This window comes from Siniperca chuatsi, linkage group LG16 (genome assembly GCF_020085105.1).
Source record: "Siniperca chuatsi isolate FFG_IHB_CAS linkage group LG16, ASM2008510v1, whole genome shotgun sequence".
NCBI lineage: Eukaryota > Metazoa > Chordata > Actinopteri > Centrarchiformes > Sinipercidae > Siniperca > Siniperca chuatsi.
Window position 1 is genome coordinate 12,225,212 of NC_058057.1, and position 20,166 is coordinate 12,245,377.

General features: G+C 40.0%; 1 protein-coding gene across 3 annotated transcripts; it reads left to right on the forward strand.

The window, feature by feature from the left end:
* The first annotated feature begins 520 nt into the window (after positions 1–520).
* Positions 521–19,723, forward strand: med23 (mediator complex subunit 23). 3 transcript variants are annotated; one of them, XM_044168352.1, is made up of 31 exons: positions 521–705; positions 1,244–1,275; positions 1,411–1,498; positions 1,583–1,707; positions 2,078–2,189; positions 2,416–2,514; positions 2,663–2,764; positions 2,884–2,953; positions 3,325–3,437; positions 3,526–3,621; positions 4,516–4,533; positions 8,555–8,761; positions 10,533–10,676; positions 10,894–11,039; positions 11,213–11,458; positions 11,667–11,809; positions 13,108–13,282; positions 13,990–14,153; positions 14,348–14,472; positions 14,590–14,795; positions 15,144–15,324; positions 15,409–15,579; positions 15,749–15,965; positions 16,152–16,261; positions 16,479–16,605; positions 16,985–17,150; positions 17,358–17,430; positions 17,529–17,743; positions 17,858–17,971; positions 18,107–18,238; positions 18,977–19,199. In XM_044168352.1, exons 1-30 carry the CDS (start codon positions 655–657, stop codon positions 18,228–18,230), a joined length of 3,960 nt encoding a protein of 1,319 aa, XP_044024287.1. In that variant the 5' UTR covers positions 521–654; the 3' UTR covers positions 18,231–18,238; positions 18,977–19,199. The 3 variants fall into 3 exon arrangements, with proteins under 3 accessions (XP_044024287.1, XP_044024285.1, XP_044024286.1); XM_044168350.1 differs by having other exon boundaries at positions 522–705; positions 17,858–17,978; positions 18,977–19,723; XM_044168351.1 differs by lacking the exon at positions 4,516–4,533 and having other exon boundaries at positions 522–705; positions 17,858–17,978; positions 18,977–19,723.
* Positions 19,724–20,166: the final 443 nt, after the last annotated feature.

A 20,166-nucleotide genomic window follows, 5' to 3' on the forward strand; every position in this document is an offset into this window, starting at 1 on the left:
TTTGTGTACATAATATATCTTTTACAATCATTGCCTGCAAATGCATAAATAAACAGTAAAATCTTAATTCTTAAGGTAGCTACAGCTGTCAGATAATTGTAGTGCAGAAAAAGTTCAGTATTTCTCCCAAACCTGGAGTACAGGTATAATAACATAAATTGAAAATACAAGTACATCATACAATGGCCTACTTGGGTAAATTGAGGTACTTTCCACCACTGCAACTCACTAATAGGCTATAAAATCTGAAACCACGAAACCTTTCCAATAAAAACAGTAAAAATGGTGACATCTGGTGGACAACATGTTTATTGTTTCATATTCATTCAGCCTATATTATAGCAAAAAGGTCAGACTTCTAAATAAAGATTTTAAAAAGACATGCAGACTGTTAATTGTATGGTATATATTTGTAAAAACTGACAATCATATTATAATTATCATACGTTATAATTACTCGTGATGACAAAATGAAGCGGAACTGTGCAGCTTGTGTCTCTGATATGTCTCCGGATTGTTTTTGCAGTTGCGCGTTTCGCGGCGCCATAACCTGTTAGCATGTAGCTTGTTGATAGCCTTGTCTGCGCCCACTGAGGAATAAACGGATTGATTTGTGTGATGGTTCGCTAAAAATTGACACTTTTTGATGCAAACATGGCGCTCTCGATGGAAACGCAGCTCCAGAGCATCTTTGAAGATGTTGTGGTAATTTGCATTTTTATTTACTTGTTTTAAAGCTAGTAGTTAGCATTTCAGACGTTAGCCTTTTCCATCTCATGAACCTGCTGTGGTTTTGCAAATGAATAATTCCAACAAGATAGATAGATAGATAGATAGATAGATAGATAGATAGATAGCGTAATACGCTTACGTTATAGCTAACTATAAATATATGACCTAACAGTTAAGACTGTAATGTTTTCATCTCTAATGGTACGTTAACATTTCAAAACAACAAGCTAATCTCTATCAACATCAGGTGTTGTGCCCCTTGAGACAAATGTGGTTTGTGATATTGGGCTGTATAAATAAAATTGACTTGACTTGTTCTGTAACAAATTCTGTCATCTGACCTCTGTGTGTACTGAGGCAACTGAGCAGATATGTGTTATTATTGGGATTACTATTGTTAGGAAAGAAGTGGAAGGCTGTGAGATGAAACCTCAGAAGAGAGATAAAGAATTATATAATTTTATGTCCAACCACATAATCTTTTCTCAATTTTTCTTATCCATTTCCTCAGAAAACTGAGATGATAGAAGAGGCCTTTGCTGGGTAAGATTGCTCCAAACGCACACTCACACCTCCCGTTGTTTTGTTATTATGTAGTTTAAACAGGTCTGACTATTTGTACAGTAGAAGATGTAATGTTGATTTGTTACGCACTTTATCACTTGTGTTGTGTTTTAGGATGTTTATGGATACTCCAGAGGATGAGAGGACTAAACTGATCAGTTGTCTTGGAGCCTTCAGACAATACTGGGGAACACTACCACAGGTCACTAAACATAGACGCACGCTCACACGTAAGATGACAACTGATTTGCTGGATGTTTTCATTTACCTCCATGTCTTTCTGCAGGAGTCCCATGAGCAGTGTGTGCAGTGGATAGTGCGATTTATACACAGCCAGCACAGTCCCAAAAGGATCTCCTTCCTATACGACTGTCTAGCAATGGCTGTGGAGACCAGTCTGTTACCGCCCAGGTACACACACACACATTCACTCTTGTACGCACTTACCTACAGACATAATGTATCCATTCATTTACACTCTGGGGCTTGACAGAATCTAATACTATCTAGTTCATTTGTTAAGATTTATTGAGATTTTGGTTTAGGCCGCAATATCACTGTCAGCTCTTGCCTTAAGATAAAATTAGAATAGATTAATCATCCTTATGGTTTATGATAATTCCATTATTAAATGTATTGCTTTTCATTTATATGATACATGAAGTCTTATTAAATGTATCTGTAGTTAATCTGTTAATCTATTGAGTGCTGTCACTCTTATCTACTATGTCTGTTATTTGTCTTAATCATCCATCTAATGAATCTCTTTGCGTGTCTGAAGGATGGTGTGTGTAGCTCTGATAAGCTCGGACAGTTTGGAGTGGGAGAGGACTCAGCTGTGGGCATTAACTTTCAAACTGATTCGCAAGATCATTGGAGGGGTGGACTACAAGGTCTTACACGCACACAAGCACAGCTCATCAACAAGCTTAATCATAAGAAGCTCTTGAAAGAAAAATTATACGTTATGCGTTATTGTTTTTAATATGATCCGTATTTGTTTACTTTTTGTTAGAACATCAACCTCATTTTAACCATTGCAGTTTTTTCTCTGCATTTCTCATCTCTTAGCAGACAGTGGTTACCCGGATATGTTTTCATGTAAAGTTTGTGTTTCAGGGTGTTCGAGACCTGTTGAAAGCTGTACTGGATAAAATTCAAACAATTCCTACAACTGTGAGCTCAGCTATAGTCCAGCAGCTTCTGGCTGCCAGAGAGGTATTTTTCTGTTCATCTTTCACTTCGTAAATGTTATTATTTGTTATTTCTTTATTTTTCACTCTGTTGGCTTGTTTGAATAGATATTTTTAAGCATACCAAATCTATCACTTTTTATTCTAAATTTTTTATTCTATATGTATTCCAGGTGGTAGAGTATATCCTGGACAGAAATGCCTGCCTTCTGCCAGCCTACTTTGCCGTCACAGAAATCAGAAAACTGTATCCAGAGGGACAGCTGTCACACTGGGTAAGTGTGGGTTTCTTATGTGTGTGTGTGTGTGTGTGTGTGTGTGTGTGTGTGCAGCTGTGTCATGTGTATCTAACAAATCTTTCTGTTTTATTTTCTCTTTTATTTGGTCTCTGTAGCTTCTAGGCAGTTTGATATCAGACTTTGTGGACAGTTTCAGACCTACAGCCAGAATCAACTCCATCTGTGGTAAGAGACACATAAACACACCCACACTGGAAGCTTACAAAATATCGATAAAAAGAAATCAAGTTTTGTTGTTCTCAAGGTTTCTTGTTTTTGACAAACTGCTTCTCTTCTTCATGCTTTGCCAAAGCTTTAATAAAGTCAATTCCTTTTTGAAACCACAATATAATCATAAGGAGGAAAGGGGAAGTCTGATCTAAAGGGAGGAAAAGCAGTAGAAAATGTACAACTATAAAGACACAAATAAAGATTTAAGCTTTTTCTATTGAGCACTCCGTGGCTAACTCAACACATGCATGTATGCTACATTGCACACCACAGATTACTGACTTATACTGTTTAGCCATTTCAAGTGTAAATGTGTGTGTCCACAGGTCGTTGCAGCTTGTTACCAGTAGTGAATAACAGCGGGGCCATCTGCAACTCCTGGAAATTAGACCCCACTACTCTCCGCTTTCCTCTGAGAGGCATGCTGCCATTTGACAAGGTAACATATTAACATATACACTACACAAACATTTACACAAACACGTAAACGCAAAAGCAGTAATAAATTGTATGTTTTTTGTATGTAGGACCTCTTTGAGCCACAGACGGGCTTGCTGCGCTATGTGTTAGAACAGCCATATTCAAGAGAAATGGTGTGCAACATGTTAGGACTCAACAAACAGGTACACCAATCTCTTCTTCTACTTTTGCTCCTTTACTTCTGTACCAGGCCCTCCACCTGCCCTCACCTTTTCCTGTACCTTTTGATTCTCTTCATTGAATCTCCCCTTTCTTTTTAATTTTTGCCACCTCACTCTCTCTGCTCCCTTCTTTCCCTTACCTGCTCTCGCTGTTCCTCTATCCCTTCATTTTCATTATTGTCTCCTCTCTGCTGCTCCTTGTCTGTTGTTCTTTTTCTCGTTGACTTATTCCTCTGCCTCATCCTGTTCATGTCTTAGTTTGTCCTCTTTGTCATCCTGCTCTTTTTGTTTGTTTTGATCATCTTTACCTGGTTCTTTTCTTCATATTTCTTTCATTTTTATTTCTTGTTTCTCCTCCTCCTCCCCACCTTTTAATATTTTGACACCCCTCTCCTCCCTTTTTTCCCTTTTTGCCCTGGTAATACATCTATATAAGACCATATGTAAAGCAAGCCAATGCTGTGAGCTTGACCCATAATGCTATGGTGTTAGTTTTTCCTGTTGGGTTCATGCAGTTTCAACTCAGCCCAGCTCACTGAGCACCATAGACACAGTTTGATGAGCTCTCCTTCTGTCCAGACAGTTTCTTGCTAACAGAAAGCAATAATCAACACTGGCAAGAGCTCTGATTTTTATTTTTCTTCATATTTTGAATATGAACAAATAACCCAGAATCCAGTTTGTCTGAATTGGCTGAGTTGATGCTAACTGTGCTGAACGGACAGTGAACAACCTAGCTCTTTAGTCACCACTTTCTCTCTCTCTGTCTCTCTTTTTTCCCTTCTCTGTTTCTTCCTCCTTCTTTCGTTGTTTCTCTCTCTTTTGTCCTCTGGTTGTGTGTTGTGTTTGTCTGTTTCTCTGCCATGCACTCTCTAGACTCTGAACATTGCCCAGGTATGTCGTTGTTCCTCTTCCTGGTCGCCTGACCTACCAACTAACCAGCCCATGTGGACGCTTAGCTTTTTAGGCACATGATGCCATGGGAAAGTGGACAAAACTAAAAAGAAAAGAAAACTTGAGATGGAGTAAAGAGAAATGCTACAGAGCTTGAGATGGTCACAGCAGGGCTACGTAGAGATATACTCAGTAGAAAGAGACAGATGTGGCCAAATAAATGCTGGTATGATAGATAGGCAGCAGAAGGTTGATCGATGGACAGGCAGGCTGTTTATGGATCATTAACCATGGATGTTTTTTTCAATTAATAGGGTGGCACATTTTCAGTAACATCATTTGCTTCACATGCTACCTTATCTCTGCTGTTAATACAGCAGAATAAATACAGTAGCAATAAAATGTATTGATTGAAGCCACAGATGGCCAATATTTTCTTTTAATATTCAGTACTCAGTCTCTTTATTAGACGATTTTCTCGGCAAAATAAAATTCCTGGCTTGTTGTAATAGTGCAGGTTTTTTTTAATGAAAATAAGCCATTAGCCATTACTGACCAGTTGACTAACTGGTCAACACTAATGCTCAGAGAGAGGGAGTAGTAAGTCAGCCCTCTTGATGTTTTACTGCTTAAATTAATACTCAGTAATGTTTTTGCAACATTGGTTGTTATGTTAATTTTTAATACACCTCATTTGTTACTTCCATACATCATTTAAGATTGTATTTTACAACCCTGAATTATCCTTAATGTCAGCTGAGCTAACTGATGCTGATCATAGAGTTTGCCTTCCAGACTGAGACAGTTATAGATTCTCTGCACTGCAGTTTTTGTCATCAGAAAACTGTGTATTTAGTCCCAGCCATTATATACAGTCTGTGGTTCCAGCTAACAAGCTGACATTAAGTATTTCTGATTAAAACCCTGCTGTTGACATTTCAAGTCCTGCTGCACTGCATGTATGAATGTAGTCTGGTCCTTGCCTGTTGTTAGTGAGGTCCTCTCGTGTCTGACTTTTTGCTGCTTTCTGTGGTGCTGACCTGGGCAAAACTACTCCATTTTGACTGAATAGTGATCTTGACTCATACAGCAATATAGTTTATCATGCTTTGCAAATCAAGTGACTACTAGCCAAGTGGCAAAGAACAAATAAGGCTACCCCAAGCAGCAAAACTGAATAAGTGCACTGCAATAGCCAGGCAATAATCACAGGAAGAACAGCTCTACTTATATATCAAGAAGGTCAATTTATCATTATAGGCATTGTGAGTTGGATCTTAATAATATTCTCATTGTCATGTCTTCTACTTCCAGTCTAAACTAACTTTTGATGCTTTGAAGCTGCAGTACATCAGTGAACCTTATTCCTATGCAACTTGTGCCATCCAGTCAATGACAAAGGCTTCTTAAATTAGTAGATTGTAATTTGTAATGTTCATGCTCTGCTAACTTCCCTTGTCATTCCTTCATGAAGCTCTCTATTCTCCAAAGAGTACCTCTTGTTTCTCCAGGTTAGAGATGGAATGATATTTTTGTAATTACAAAGTTCCAAGCTTGGACAGCAGTGTATAACTTTAAATTGCACTGGCAGCTTCAAATATAGAAGACATGGCAAAGTGTGGACTACGAGGCCAAATGCTCCATACTCTAATTTTTTGATTTTCTTTTTTGATCAGTGTTTGGCCCAGGTTGGCTGATGAGTGATTCTGATTGGCTATATGACTGGATGAGTGAACTCTGACCTGTGTTGTGTGGTGTTCATTGGTTGATAATGCGCGTGGTTGATGACTTTATCTTTTTGTTTTTCCTCCTCCAGTTTGTACCTTTGCATCGTAGTTTAACAATATTGGTTAATGGTGCTAAGCTGCAGTGCCTAACGAACTACAAGCAACAGCTTCTGTGTCCATTTATTTTAAACTAGACTTTTATATGCCAATCATTTAAATGATCAGAATTATTGAAGAGGACCTAAATTGAAAGCTCTCCATTTTTAAGAGAATGAATTAAAATGTTGAAATTACATTTATTTCTAGCAGTTCAGGCTGAAATTAACATTTCACCCAGACACTCAAAAATAAATCATAGACTTTGTACTGACTGATAGAGTTTGAACTGAATGACTGAGTTGTTTAGTATTGCCACTTGAAAAGGATGAAGTTTAACTCTTTGACCAGTATATTAATTATATTTATATATTGGTCTGAAATGAACAATCAGTGACAGATAAGTGACATGCTTACTTGTACAGTTGACCAGCAGTGATCACTATCAGTGGTGGATCTGTACTAATTTGGGGAAAAACATGGGTTTGACAGTTGAATTGCTTCCCAATGTATTGTGGTGGAAATGACCTTAAAATGTTTTTGCTATAGATACACATCAGTATGCCATTGGTTGAGTTGTTGGTAGGTAGGTATGTTTGTGGGTGGATTGTAGCACAGCCACTGGTATGGTTTTACTGTTTCGGTGTTGGATGTAACTAGGTAAGCCATTGGGCTGATTTCTTTCTACAGTAGAAGGAAGATATTCCTGTGGATCCCTGTCTCTTTCTCTCTCTTTTTCTTAGTTTTTTTTTGCCCTCTCTCTTTCTCTGTGTGTGTGTGTGTGTGTGCGTTTGTTTGGTGGCAGAGGAAGAGAAGTGATGGTCAGTCTCACAGCTCCTCTTCTTCTTCCCAATCACACCACTTCCCAACTCTCCCAAACCCGTTAGCCTGCATGTGTGTTGCGCTGTTTGGTTTGGTTTGGTGTTTAGTGCTGTGCTGTGTCATATTGTACTGCTCTGTGCTGTGCTGTGCTGTTTAGTTCCTTGCTATGTTGTGTCCCAGTTGTGTGAAAAGGGCTCTGTTAAGTCCTACAGCCCCTGCAGAAATCCACACTCCTTCTGCTCTGTCACCAGTGGGTGAAGTTATGTTTCCCGCCCTGGTTTAATAGGAAAATGTCAGTATTAGGAGATTTTAATATTTCCATATCTATTTGTAAATAGTTCTTCATATAGTCTGAAATAGTCAGGTCAATGTTTTTCATGAAACTCATCAATTAAGTTCCGAGGATAATGCTTCAATCCATTATTGGTTTAATAGTGCCATGTCTACACAGTCATCCACATGATCTTGTTAACCTGCCTTCCCTGCCATTTTTCTGACTTTTTCTTGATTCCCTTCCCACTTTCCCTCTCTCGTCTTTCATCAAAGTCCCCTTTTATATATGAAAGTCTCACCATTTCGGGTTCAGAAATATATTGAAACATTTTGTTCCTACATGATGTGATCATTCCAGAAAAACAGATAACACTTGCACACGGCTTCTGCTGAGCTCAGTTTTACTTTTATCAACATTACAATATGTTTTCTTTTAATTTAATTTATTTATTTATAAGGACAATGCACAGTAATCACCAATTCCATAAGTGTGCTGATGTCAGCTAGCTGGCTAATTTTCAACTCCAGTCCTTTGGCAGGATGTTCTAAAACCAGTTACCCTCCCATAATGTCCATGTTTACTCATGATTTGTTCAGATTAGCTTATGAGAAGTGCTAATAGGCTGCTGTATTTTGAGTCTCAAATGTCACAACTACCCACAATCACATGAACCTTCTTTTGTGATTGGTTCTCTCACTCCATGTAAAAACAGGACAATTACCAGAACATTTGGGGAGAAAATTAAATGTGGAAAAGGGGCCAGAGGAAGGTTTACCCAGCTGACAGGCAGGAAGGAGATGCCGTCCTGCATGCAAGGGATGGGAAAATGTATTATGAGTCAATTTCTAACAATTGTTGGAGTATCTATTAACATGAGAATGTGTATGTGAAGTAATTTAATGATGATCTTCCCCTCATTCTCTCCCTCCCTCTGTCTTTCTTCTCCCTTCCTTTCCCCATGTCTGTCCATGTTTCCTTCACCCCTTTTCTTTTTCTGTCTCTGTCTGTCGTTGGATGTCTTTCCCTCCCTTTCTCTGTTTAACTTCCTCTCTCCTGCCCACTATTTTCTTTATCCTTTAACACTCCCCTCCTCCCCTGCCAGCATAAGCAGCGTTGCCCAGTGTTAGAGGAGCAGCTGGTGGACCTCGTGGTGTACGCCATGGAGCGCTCTGAGACCGAGGAACACTTTGACGCTGATATTGGAGGAACTAGCCAGTTGCTGTGGCAGCACCTCTCCTCCCAGCTCATCTTCTTTGTATTGTTTCAGTTTGCAAGCTTCCCGCACATGGTGCTGTCATTACATCAAAAGGTAAGAGGAGGGAGACAGCAGAGGAAGGAAGAGTTTACGATCCTAATAATGGGTAATTAGATTTTGGCTTGATAGATTTGGTTTGTTGACAATATTCGTAAATATATTTATAAAATACAACATATCAGGCTTTGTTAAAACGACGGAAATAAGTCCATAACTTTATTTTTCGCTGACAGTCTACCAACCTCAATGGAGAATGGGCATTCTGAAAACATTTATTTCCTACATTTCTACACCACCTAACCTGACTTATGGTAACAATAACAATTTCCTAAACATAAAATAATCATTATTTTTTATAGGCCCTACTCAGTCTTAGTTAAATGAATAATAATGACACATTATGAGATTGTGTGTTCCCCACTTTGTTGAATGTAACTGCATGACTCATAAAATCCCATTTGAGCCAGTTGTGGTGAAGCAGGGTTGGATGGAAAACATGCTGGACAGGGGGTGCGTGTTCTAATAGAGGTTTGGGAAACACTATTCTAGGATATATCAGGAGATATTAACAGTAATTGGACGAAATCACAGAGGGGATGTAGTGGAGAAATAAAAGGTGGGTAAACTATAATTGTCCAATGTTAGGTAATGGTAAACTAAAAAGGTGAGTAAACCCTATGTTGCATTGGAAAAAGGTGGGTAAACTGTGTTTATGAGCGTTTACCCTCCTCTACATCCCAAATAATAAAATCAACAGGGCTAATGCAAAATATTAATAGCCTCGTTACACTTAAAAGAGCCCACTCTTTGATTTGGCTCCTTCGCGAATGTCCCATCTCCACAGCCGAATCCTATCCGATCGCAAATGAGTTTGGCATTTTGGCAACAGTACAGTCCTACTTTTAGCTAATTTAAAATTTGGCTGGAGTCAGTGGGCCAAGCAGGTTCATTCAACATACGCTAGCCTATCTTTTCCTATGTTCTTTTTTCAGTCCATGATCACAGTTAAGCTAAATGGCATGTTTCTCACCTTTGTAAACAGCCAGACTCCTGTGTGGATTGACAGACTGTGATTGACAGCCAAAGCATGCTGTGGCAAACAATCAGCGACGGGTTTGACTGAACCAACTCAAACGGTGGTCCAAAAACTTGTGATTTAAGAAGTAAAACATATAAAACATGAAGATCTCCACATTCTATATGGTAATACTATCTAGCAGCCATTGTTTAGCCTTTGCCTTAAAGGCAGGAGAATTCGACTCCTCCTTAATTAAAGGAGGTTCCTTATTCCATTCCATGGCACCAACATGCAGAAAGAAATCCTTACCCGTCTTAGGGTAAGTTTGCTACACTGGCTCTGATGTTATGACTATGAATTTCTTCACCCTTCTTAAAATAATTGTAAAAATAGCTGGCAGCACTTCCATGGAAAATCTTATAAGCCATATTTAGTTGCAGTCACATAAATCAGAAATGCATAAAATCCATGTCATGTCAAATCCAAATGATGCATTTGCCCTTGCTAACATATGTAACAGCTCATAGGAAATACATTTTCAGGGTGAAATTAAACACATGCAAATCAAGCAATTGGAGGGTAGCTTAGGCAGTAACATACTTGTCAAAAACAAATTGTTGGGATCCATTAAAGACATATGTACAACCCTCTACTAAAAGGGATAAGTTAATACCACCTCTCTGGTCTTCGTGGCTCCTTGGAAATGTAGGTTAAAACTAGTGAATCAAAATTCAAAATCAACTGCTGTGACCCTTGTTGTTGAGTTGGTCTCTCTCTCTCTCTCTCTCTCTCTCTCTCTCTCTCTAGCTTGCAGGTAGAGGTCTCATTAAAGGGAGAGACCACTTGATGTGGGTCTTGCTGCAGTTCATATCAGGAAGCATTCAGAAGAACGCCTTAGCCGACTTCCTGCCTGTTATGAAGCTCTTTGACCTGCTTTACCCAGAAAAAGAGGTACATGTCTGCCAAGAAATTATTTTGGTTGACTACGATTAGTACTAGTGCTCCATTTTATTTTATTAATTCTTGTGTTTTGCAATGTGTATCTTGCTGTGTATCTAGCTTTTTATTGGCAGTAGTAGAAGTGGTTATGCTAGGGATCATAATTTGTTCTACAAGTAACTTATAGGTAGTACCATCAGATTTAACCGTGTTTTCTCTCTCACTCCAGTGCATTCCAGTTCCTGACATTAACAAGCCCCAGTCGACTCATTCATTTGCAATGACCTGCATCTGGATCCACCTGAACCGTAAAGCGCAGAACGACAACTCCAAACTACAGATACCCATACCACACTCTCTGAAACTACACCATGAGTATGTATCTTAAAAATCCTGGACCCTGAAATATGTACTATAGGTCAATAAATACCTCAAAACTGTGCATGCTTCCAAACAACTGTACACCAAAATACTGCACCCAGTTATAGTTAAATAACACCCAAGCAAACATACAACATCTTCCTGCTTCCCTCCCTCTTGTCTGTCAGGTTTCTCCAGCAGTCGCTGCGTAACAAGACTCTGGGCATGTCCGACTACAAGATCGCCCTGCTGTGTAATGCCTACAGCACTAACTCAGAGTGTTTCACTCTGCCAATGGGCGTCCTGGTAGAGACCATCTATGGAAACGGATCTATGAGGATCAACCTACCTGGCACCAACTGTATGGCATCAGGATCTGTCACCCCACTGCCTATGAACCTGCTGGATTCACTCACAGTGCATGCAAAGATGAGGTAGGGGAAAGCAAAGGATGTATAGATGAAATAATAGCAAATAGAGCAGGTGCTTTGTTTGAAAAATTATGTATTGTTGATTTTAAGAATGATAGACAATGGATTATACACAGAGCTACACAGATACTTTTATTAAAAATACATTTAACTGTCACTCACTCACTCTGTTTCTTTGTCCCTGTATGTCTGTCTGCCTACCTGCCTCCAGCCTGATCCACAGTATTGCCACACGGGTAATAAAGTTGGCCCACGCCAAATCCAGCATTGCCCTGGCCCCTGCACTGGTAGAAACATACAGCAGACTGTTGGTCTATATGGAGATCGAGTCACTGGGTATCAAAGGATTTATCAGTAAGTTACAGAAACATTTTAATTCACTGAAAATGTCCACTGTGTTGAAAAGTTGTTAACTTCAGACGCAGAAAGCACAAAGTATGATTAGTATACCTTATTTCAGTGTCACATCATTATGTTGCCTGAAGGATAATTGTTGACTGTCACAGTATTAAGCATTTAGAAACACACAACCACAGTGTCTTATTTATATAGTATACAGTTAGCCTTCATAGCTTTAACCAGTATAAAGCAGGATAACAGACACATAAGATTAAAGACTACTTTAAGATAAAACAGTCACAGAATTAAATATGAACCCATATTTACTGAGACAAGCTCCAGCAACAAAACAGTAGTCAGACAACAAATCAGTGAGAAAAACTATTTAAAAAGGAACTCTGCTACACCATTAATAGAAAAATAGATAATAGATCAAAAAGCCTTAGAAGTTATTTATTAAAACCTCAACTAATAATAATATATACCTACTTCAGGTCCCATCAATTAAAATTTAATTGAGTTTATTTTACCCTGATTATTTGTTTTCCCAGTGTGTACATGCATCAATGTGCATATTTATACATGTAAATTCACTTCGAGGTCTTTAAGGGTGCAGCAGGATAACTTCAGTTATGCTGTTAAAGGTCCAGTATGTAGGATTTAGTGGCATCTAGCAGTGAAATTGCAGATTGCAACCATTTGAATACCGCTCGCCTCACCCTCCCTTCCAAACGTGTAGGAAAAACTACAGTGGCCGCGAAACTTGTGAAAAACGCGAACAGCCCTATCTAGAGCCAGTGTTTGGTTTGTCTGTTCTGGGCTACTGTAGAAACATGGCAGTGCAACATGGCGACCTCCATGGAAGGGGACCCGCTCCCTCTGTAGCTATAAAGGGCTTATTCTAAGGTAAGGATAACACAACTATTCTTATTTTCAGGCGATTATACACTAATGAAAAGATACTTTATAATTATTATATTCCATTTCTACCAATAGCTCCTCCTAAATGTTACACACTGGACCTTTAAGTTTCTAATACCCCACCCTTGTCTCTAATGAACATGAGCACGATTAAGAAACAATAAAAAGAAACATCTGTCTTTATGAGGGATCTAGTACGTTTTCAGAATTTGTAATAGTGTTACAAACTCTTTCAGCATGTCCTAGTCCGATTTGTATTCACTCATCGCTGCTTGTCCACTGGGGTTGCATTTTGGGCAGACTAACTCAGAACATTTGTGTTTAATGTTAATCTGTCTCTTCGGGGGCCAGCAGACACATGTTGAATAATGTGACACTCTCCGTCTGTTCAGGCCAGTTGCTGCCTAACGTGTTTAAGTCTCATGCGTGGGGAATCCTTCACACGTTACTGGAGATGTTCAGCTACAGGATGCACCACATCCAGCCACACTACAGAGTCCAGCTACTGAGTCATCTGCACAGTCTGGCTGCTGTACCCCAGACCAACCAGAACCAGCTGCATCTATGGTAATGTGGACATATATTCAACATACTTACTATAACTCACTACAAGATTATTGATACTGTCACTACTATTACTACTAAAAAACTCAAATCAAACTTCACAGCACACAGGATTGTATAAGTAAACAACCACTCCAGTACTGCAGTGTGTGCAGCTTAAGTTTCACTCCAAGACGTTGGTGATGACAGGAATTCACAAGCAGATTGTTTGCTCTAACAACTAAAACAACCACCTTCTCCTTGTGTGCAGTTAACTTTGATTTGAATGATATTGCTTCTGGATTCCTTTCATCATCTGCATGGAGTAAAACTTTAGCTGTGCACAGTCACAGAATGCTAGACTTTTACATTTGTTTCTGCAATAAACTATATAATTATTTCAGCTACTATTGTTAGTCTCTGCAACTACAAATAATGAAAATGATAATTATGTGGACTGATATGAATTCATATTCAAGAGTTATTGGCCTACACTACATAGAAACTACCACACAATTGAATCAACATCTCACTAGCACAGTCTGAATAAAAGCCAAACATTATAAACTTCACACCATTAGTCACTGCAGAGTTATTGGATGAAATTGCACATGTATTGTTTTTATTGTGTTCTACTCAACTGAAGGTAATTAAAAAACACAAAAAGAAAATATCAGGATGATAATGGTCTTTGGTTGTCTATGCTGCTGTCTTCGTGTCTCTTCATCCAGTGTTGAGAGCACAGCTTTGCGGTTGATCACAGCCTTGGGCAGCTCAGAGGTGCAGCCTCAGTTCACCCGCTTCCTCAACGATCCAAAGACGGTTCTGTCAGCTGAGTCTGAAGAGCTGAACCGAGCCTTGATCCTCACCCTGGCGAGAGCCACACACGTCACTGGTACTGTAGCATTTTTCTGGATTTACTTAATTTTCTTGAGGTCTTAGTTGCTCTCACTTATTCTCCATTTCTATTCTCTTTGTTTGTTGGTTTCTTTCCTTCCTTTCTTCCTGCCAGTTACCTGTAAATTGAATTGCTCCTGTTTCCTATATCCTCTTAACTATATATTTTTTAAGTTTCGTGTCTGTGTGTAGATTTTTTCACAGGATCTGACTCCATACATGGGACTTGGTGTAAAGACATCCTCCAGACTATCATGAACTTCACGCCTCATAACTGGGCCTCACACACACTGTCCTGCTTCCCTGCTCCACTACAGGTGCTCTTCTATGGTCATTTAGGCATGAGTGACTGAGTGGCAATTTTATTTGATCTCAAATCAGAAGCATTAATCCTGTCGTAATAACTCCCACCTCTCTCTCTCTCTTCCTCTCAGGCGTTCTTCAAACAGAACAACGTTCCTCAGGAGTCTCGATTCAACCTGAAGAAGAACGTGGAAGAGGAGTATAGGAAGTGGAAGTCCATGGCCAATGAGAATGACATCATTACCCACTTTTCCATGCAGGGCTCACCCCCACTGTTCCTCTGTCTGCTGTGGAAGATGCTGCTGGAGACGGACCATATTAACCAGATAGGCTTCAGGTTTGGTGTCATTATTTTGTGTCTCTACAGATACACTTTTACAGAATCCACACAAACATTTATTTGCTATGTACAGGCACACACACTGTACATACAGTGCATAAAAAAGTGTACTTTTATTTTTGAACACCAGTGAAAGTTTGTTTACATCACCTCTTTACATCACCTCACCATTGAGTGTGTTTGATGAAGCATGTGGTAATGATGCATCTCACCAAATTTACACTAATTGGCCTGAGGGGGGTGTTCCCAAGTCTCTAAACCGCATCTGTAGCTAATTGATCCAGTGGGAGAAGACAGTGTTGTGGGATGATGAGCTAACTTGAGCCAGATTTTTGTGCCCCTCAGGGTCTTGGAGCGTATCGGGGCTCGTGCACTGGTGGCTCACGTGCGAACATTTGCAGACTTCCTTGTCTACGAGTTCTCAACATCAGCTGGCGGACAGCAGCTCAACAAGTGCATCGAAATACTCAACGACATGGTCTGGAAATACAACATCGTCACCCTGGACAGACTCATCCTGTGTCTGGTGAGGATAGACTTGCATATAGAGAAATAGATCTATTGTATGACAAGGTCTGTGTGTCTCACTTGTCTGCTTCTCTACGTCCAGGCGATGCGTAGCCATGAGGGAAACGAGGCTCAGGTTTGTTACTTCATAATCCAGCTGTTGCTGCTGAAGCCCAACGACTTCAGGAACCGAGTCAACGATTTTGTCAAGGAGAACGCTCCTGAGCACTGGCTGCAGAGTGACTGGCACAACAAGCACATGAGCTACCACAAGGTACACATTTAACAAAAACTGGCTTGTGCTGTTAAGTTAAAACGTTAACGTCCTTACCACAGTAGATCCATCTGATTGGGACAACACCTCAATCTAAATCTGAAATGAAGACAGAAACCCAGGTCTGAAGATACAATATTCCTTTTAATTTTTGTTGTTCCTTTACAAGAAATACCCCGAGAAGCTGTACTTTGAGGGACTTGCAGACCAAGTCAACCCTCCCATGCAGCTCCAGCCTCAGTACCTGCCCATCTACTTTGGCAATGTGTGCCTGCGCTTCCTGCCTGTCTTTGACATCGTCATCCACCGCTTCCTGGAGCTTCTTCCTGTCTCTAAGTCACTGGAAACGCTGCTGGACCATCTGGGAGGGCTGTACAAGTTCCATGGTGAGTAAGGTATCTTAAAATGTAAGAAGACTGTGTGGATGAAATAGGTTTAGAATAAGAAAAAGAGCAATAGCAGTAAATTAAATGGATGAAACGGAGAAGAAGGGCCATCTCCTTGGATGTGAATGAAATGTGTAGGCCATTGTTTGTGCACACTGAAGTGTATTTACTGCTGTTTGTGAGTAGACCGCCCAGTCACCTACCTGTACAACACACTTCACTACTACGAACGACATCTGAGAGACAGAACCAATCTGAAGAGAAAACTGGTGCATGCCATCATGTCTTCACTGAAGGTAGGCAGAGGGAGAAGGAGTGGTAGAAAGAGACACACCCCAGACAATACCTCATTATGTAACAACTTGTAGGATTTATTATTTATTAAAACCATACATGTCTATGGCATGCAGTCATACTCCTTGTTGGTCTCTCATTTGTATGTGTAATTACAGCTGTTATTTATTTTTATTAGTTATATTGAGCGTGTTTTTTGTCTCTTTTTTTTTTTTATAGGACAACCGTACCCCAGGTTGGTGCCTCAGTGAAACCTATCTGAAGTGTGGCATGAACCCCAGAGAGGACAACGTGTGGATCCCTGATGACACTTACTACTGCAAACTGATTGGACGCCTGGTGGACAATATCCTTCATTAATCTCCCCCTGTTGGTAGATGGGTCCGTCACTGTTCTCTCTAACTGACCCTGATACTGGCTAATAAAAAGTCATGGGCCTCTGGGGTACCTGAATAATATATTTACCTCACTGCCAATACTTCTAGTCTCCCTTAATGTCTCTTTGCTTTAAAGGCAGATAGTAATTGCGTTTACATTTGTAGTTAATTTAATCTGAGGTAATTTTATTGCAGACAATGTAGCTGTTACAGCAGAGAAGAGTTATTGAAAACAAGATGGAAGTGGCTGTTGAAGGTTATGGCATACCAGTACCATCACACATTCATGTCCCTATCGAACCTCGTTTCCTCCTCCAGTGATCTTTACCCTCCTTAACTCTCTCTCACCCATGGCTGGCAAGTCACCCGGTCCCTTCCCCAACTGTGACTGGAGGTTCAATGAGTTCCCCAACCCTGCAGCTCACGCCCTGCACGTCACCTGTGTGGAGCTGATGGCTTTGGCCGTGCCGGGAAAAGATGTCGGCAACGCTCTGCTCAATGTCGTGTTGAAGAGGTACAATAGACAAACACAGTGTCATCTTTAATCTTCTTTACAGTTAATGGCTCTGATTGATGTTCGATAAATGACTGTAAAACCCTGTTTTTTGTAATGATAATCATTTGGGAGTAGTGTGTTGTAGTAATGTTTCAGTTCATAGTCATATTTGTTGTTTGATGTGAATTACTGATGAGTCAGACCATGTTTTCTTTCACCTTTTAGCCAGCCCCTGGTTCCCAGAGAGAACATCACAGCTTGGATGAATGCCATTGGACTTGTGATAACTGCACTTCCTGTAAGAAAAACACTTACAAAAGATCATCACAGTCCTTCACTATTTGATGAATTCACATAGTTTGTTCACCATGACTGCCTCCGTCTCCCCTCTTCCAGGAGCCCTACTGGATCGTCCTCCACGACCGCATCGTGTCTGTGATTGGCTCTCCAGCACTGACTTCAGAGACAGAGTGGGCAGGTTATCCCTTCGCCTTACTGGACTTCACAGCCTGCCACCAGAGCTACAGCGAAATGAACTGCAGTTATGTGCTAGCATTAGCGCACGCTGTCTGGCATCACTCATCCATCGGACAGCTGTCTCTGATTCCCAAGTAAGGAAGTCTTCCTCAGTCTCAGTCTTGTTACCCTTTTCTCTCGCTCTCTGTCTTTCTTTACACTCTATCATTTACGGTTGTCATGTCATCATAATGTGTGTGTGTGTGTAGATTCCTGTCAGAGACACTGAAGCCCGTCGTCCAGACAGAGTTCCAGTTACTCTACGTGTATCACCTGGTGGGGCCATTCCTGCAGCGCTTCCAGCAAGAGAGGACACGATGCATGTTAGAGGTTTGACCATAGATTATGAGATGACAAGTGCAACAAAATTATGCACATTAATGTTTCCTTTAACTTAAGTTTTATTTGTTTGTTTAGTTTTAAGTTCACTTTTTAAAATATATCTGTGTGTATTTCAGATTGGCGTGGCCTTCTATGAGATGCTTCAGGCGGTGGACCAACACTGCCAACATCTCAGCTACATGGACCCAATCTGTGACTTCCTCTATCACATTAAATACATGTACACTGGAGACAGTGTGAAGGAGCAGGTGAGATTTTGTCTTTTGTTAAAATGGAGAATTAACCATAAACCTCACCATACATGACTTTTAAGCTTTTTGTAAAACTACAGTAAACAGTAACAAGATAATACAACAAAATAACAAACTGAGGAAAATCTAAAAATGAAGACAAATGAAGACCTTTGTCACCCAGACTTAAGTAAGATGACATCTGTGAACTCACAGCTCCTCAGGATATAGTTTTGTGTTTCCAGTTTCCATTTTTAGTTTGAAACTGTCACCTCCTGTGCAGCAAGACGACTCCCCACCAGTGTCCAGACCTGACACCAGAGTTAATTAGAGATGGAACTGTAGCTCTGCTTTGTGCTTGAGGCTTAGACAAGTGTACTTAAATTTACTTTTCAAGTAATTAATTTAATTGACAAAGCCGCCATTGAATACAGAGTAGTCTTTATCTGAGCTGTATGTGGGGTTTTTTTTGGGGGTGTTGTTATTCAAAACAAGTGTTGTTACATAAATGAATGTGATACGTGTTGACCTGGTAATTACACTGTACCGTAATCATTCTACTGCTTCAGAAAATTAACTGTACATGTCTGTTTAAACCCAAAACAGAATATTGTTGGTAGCATTTAGTTGTTTTTCTTAAACTGATCTAGTCTCTTTCTCCCCAACTTTTACTGCCTTTCTATCTGTCTAAATGTATGTATTTATGTCTGTTTTTCGGTTTATACATCTTCATCTTTCTGTTTCTCTTTCTTGTAGGTGGAGAAAATCATCATGACTTTGCGTCCCGCCATGAAGCTGCGACTGCGCTTCGTCACACACAGCAGCAAGATAGAGACTTCGTCATCAGCTGCCACCGTCGCCTCTGCCTCCTCCTCCGCCCCTCAGCCCCCCACCTCCTCGCTCTCATCATCCTCTGCCGCCGCCTCGCCATCCTCCACACAGCACGCACACACACCTATGTAGGTGGCCTAGACAAAATCAAACACACAGGTACAATCATGACAATGGACTTTCACACACATAACCACATCATAAACCTAAATATTTTGTTTCAGAGTTTTTGAAACATTTTTGCCATTAGTTGTTCCCCTTGACTTGGATTTTGCTCAAAGGATTAAAAATGTTTATTGTACTTTTATAAACAAGAACCCTGGAGAGCTGATTGTTTGAGCCTGAGCCGTGCCCAAAAAACCTATTTCCAAAATCTCAACTTGTGCAAACGGAATGTGAAAAACCTAGGCTGATTTTGACAGAATTCAGAGGTACTGATATATTAGAAAGTATCACTGAAGTGAAGAATCTGTAGCAAAAAATGTAGCGTGTTATCGGAACAGGCATCTCTATCAAACTGTATAATAACATGCAGCTCTCAGTAACTGCTGCATTCAGGAGTGTCACAAGGACACAGCATTTCTTATTACTATCATGGCTTTTTTATTTTTGTTTGCAGTCAATTTTTATATTGTACATTATTATTACTTCATTAAAAAAAGATTTTCGTAATCTGGGTTTAGCTTTTTATTGATGCTTCTTTCTACCGCTAGTGGACTCATTCCATGTTAGCATTTTGCAAAGCACTTCTTCGTCTTTGAATTATCTACCCAAAATCTATTAATTTGTTTAACACAATTGTCTTTTCTTGGCTCGTTATGTCATTTCAAAATGCTATTTTGTCCTTGTTGCCCTGGACTCATGATAACTTTACCCTGCTGGGTGTGAATACCACACTGTCTCTGTCATGTCAGCGAACCCTCATCTCTCACTCTGGAGAAACACCTTTTCTTTTGGTGAGCCACACTCAGGCAGGTCCTGACCTAGACAACCTAATTTCTTAGAACACTGAGCTAAGCTGCTGTCATACAAAATACAATATAATAACATAGTAGCCTGACACCAGTAGGGGGAGTCCAACATTTATGGATGCCTTCAGTCACTCCTCCTCACAG

What these genes read in the sequence shown, in the direction of transcription:
- med23 (XM_044168350.1), top strand. Translation starts at nt 655, where the DNA reads ATGGCGCTCTCGATGGAAACGCAGCTCCAGAGCATCTTTGAAGATGTT. An exon ending in TTGGAGGGGTGGACTACAAG is followed by an intron (nt 2,190 to 2,415) that starts GTCTTACACGCA and finishes TTTGTGTTTCAG; the next exon opens with GGTGTTCGAGACCTGTTGAA. An exon ending in GAGACAGTGTGAAGGAGCAG is followed by an intron (nt 18,239 to 18,976) that starts GTGAGATTTTGT and finishes TCTTTCTTGTAG; the next exon opens with GTGGAGAAAATCATCATGAC.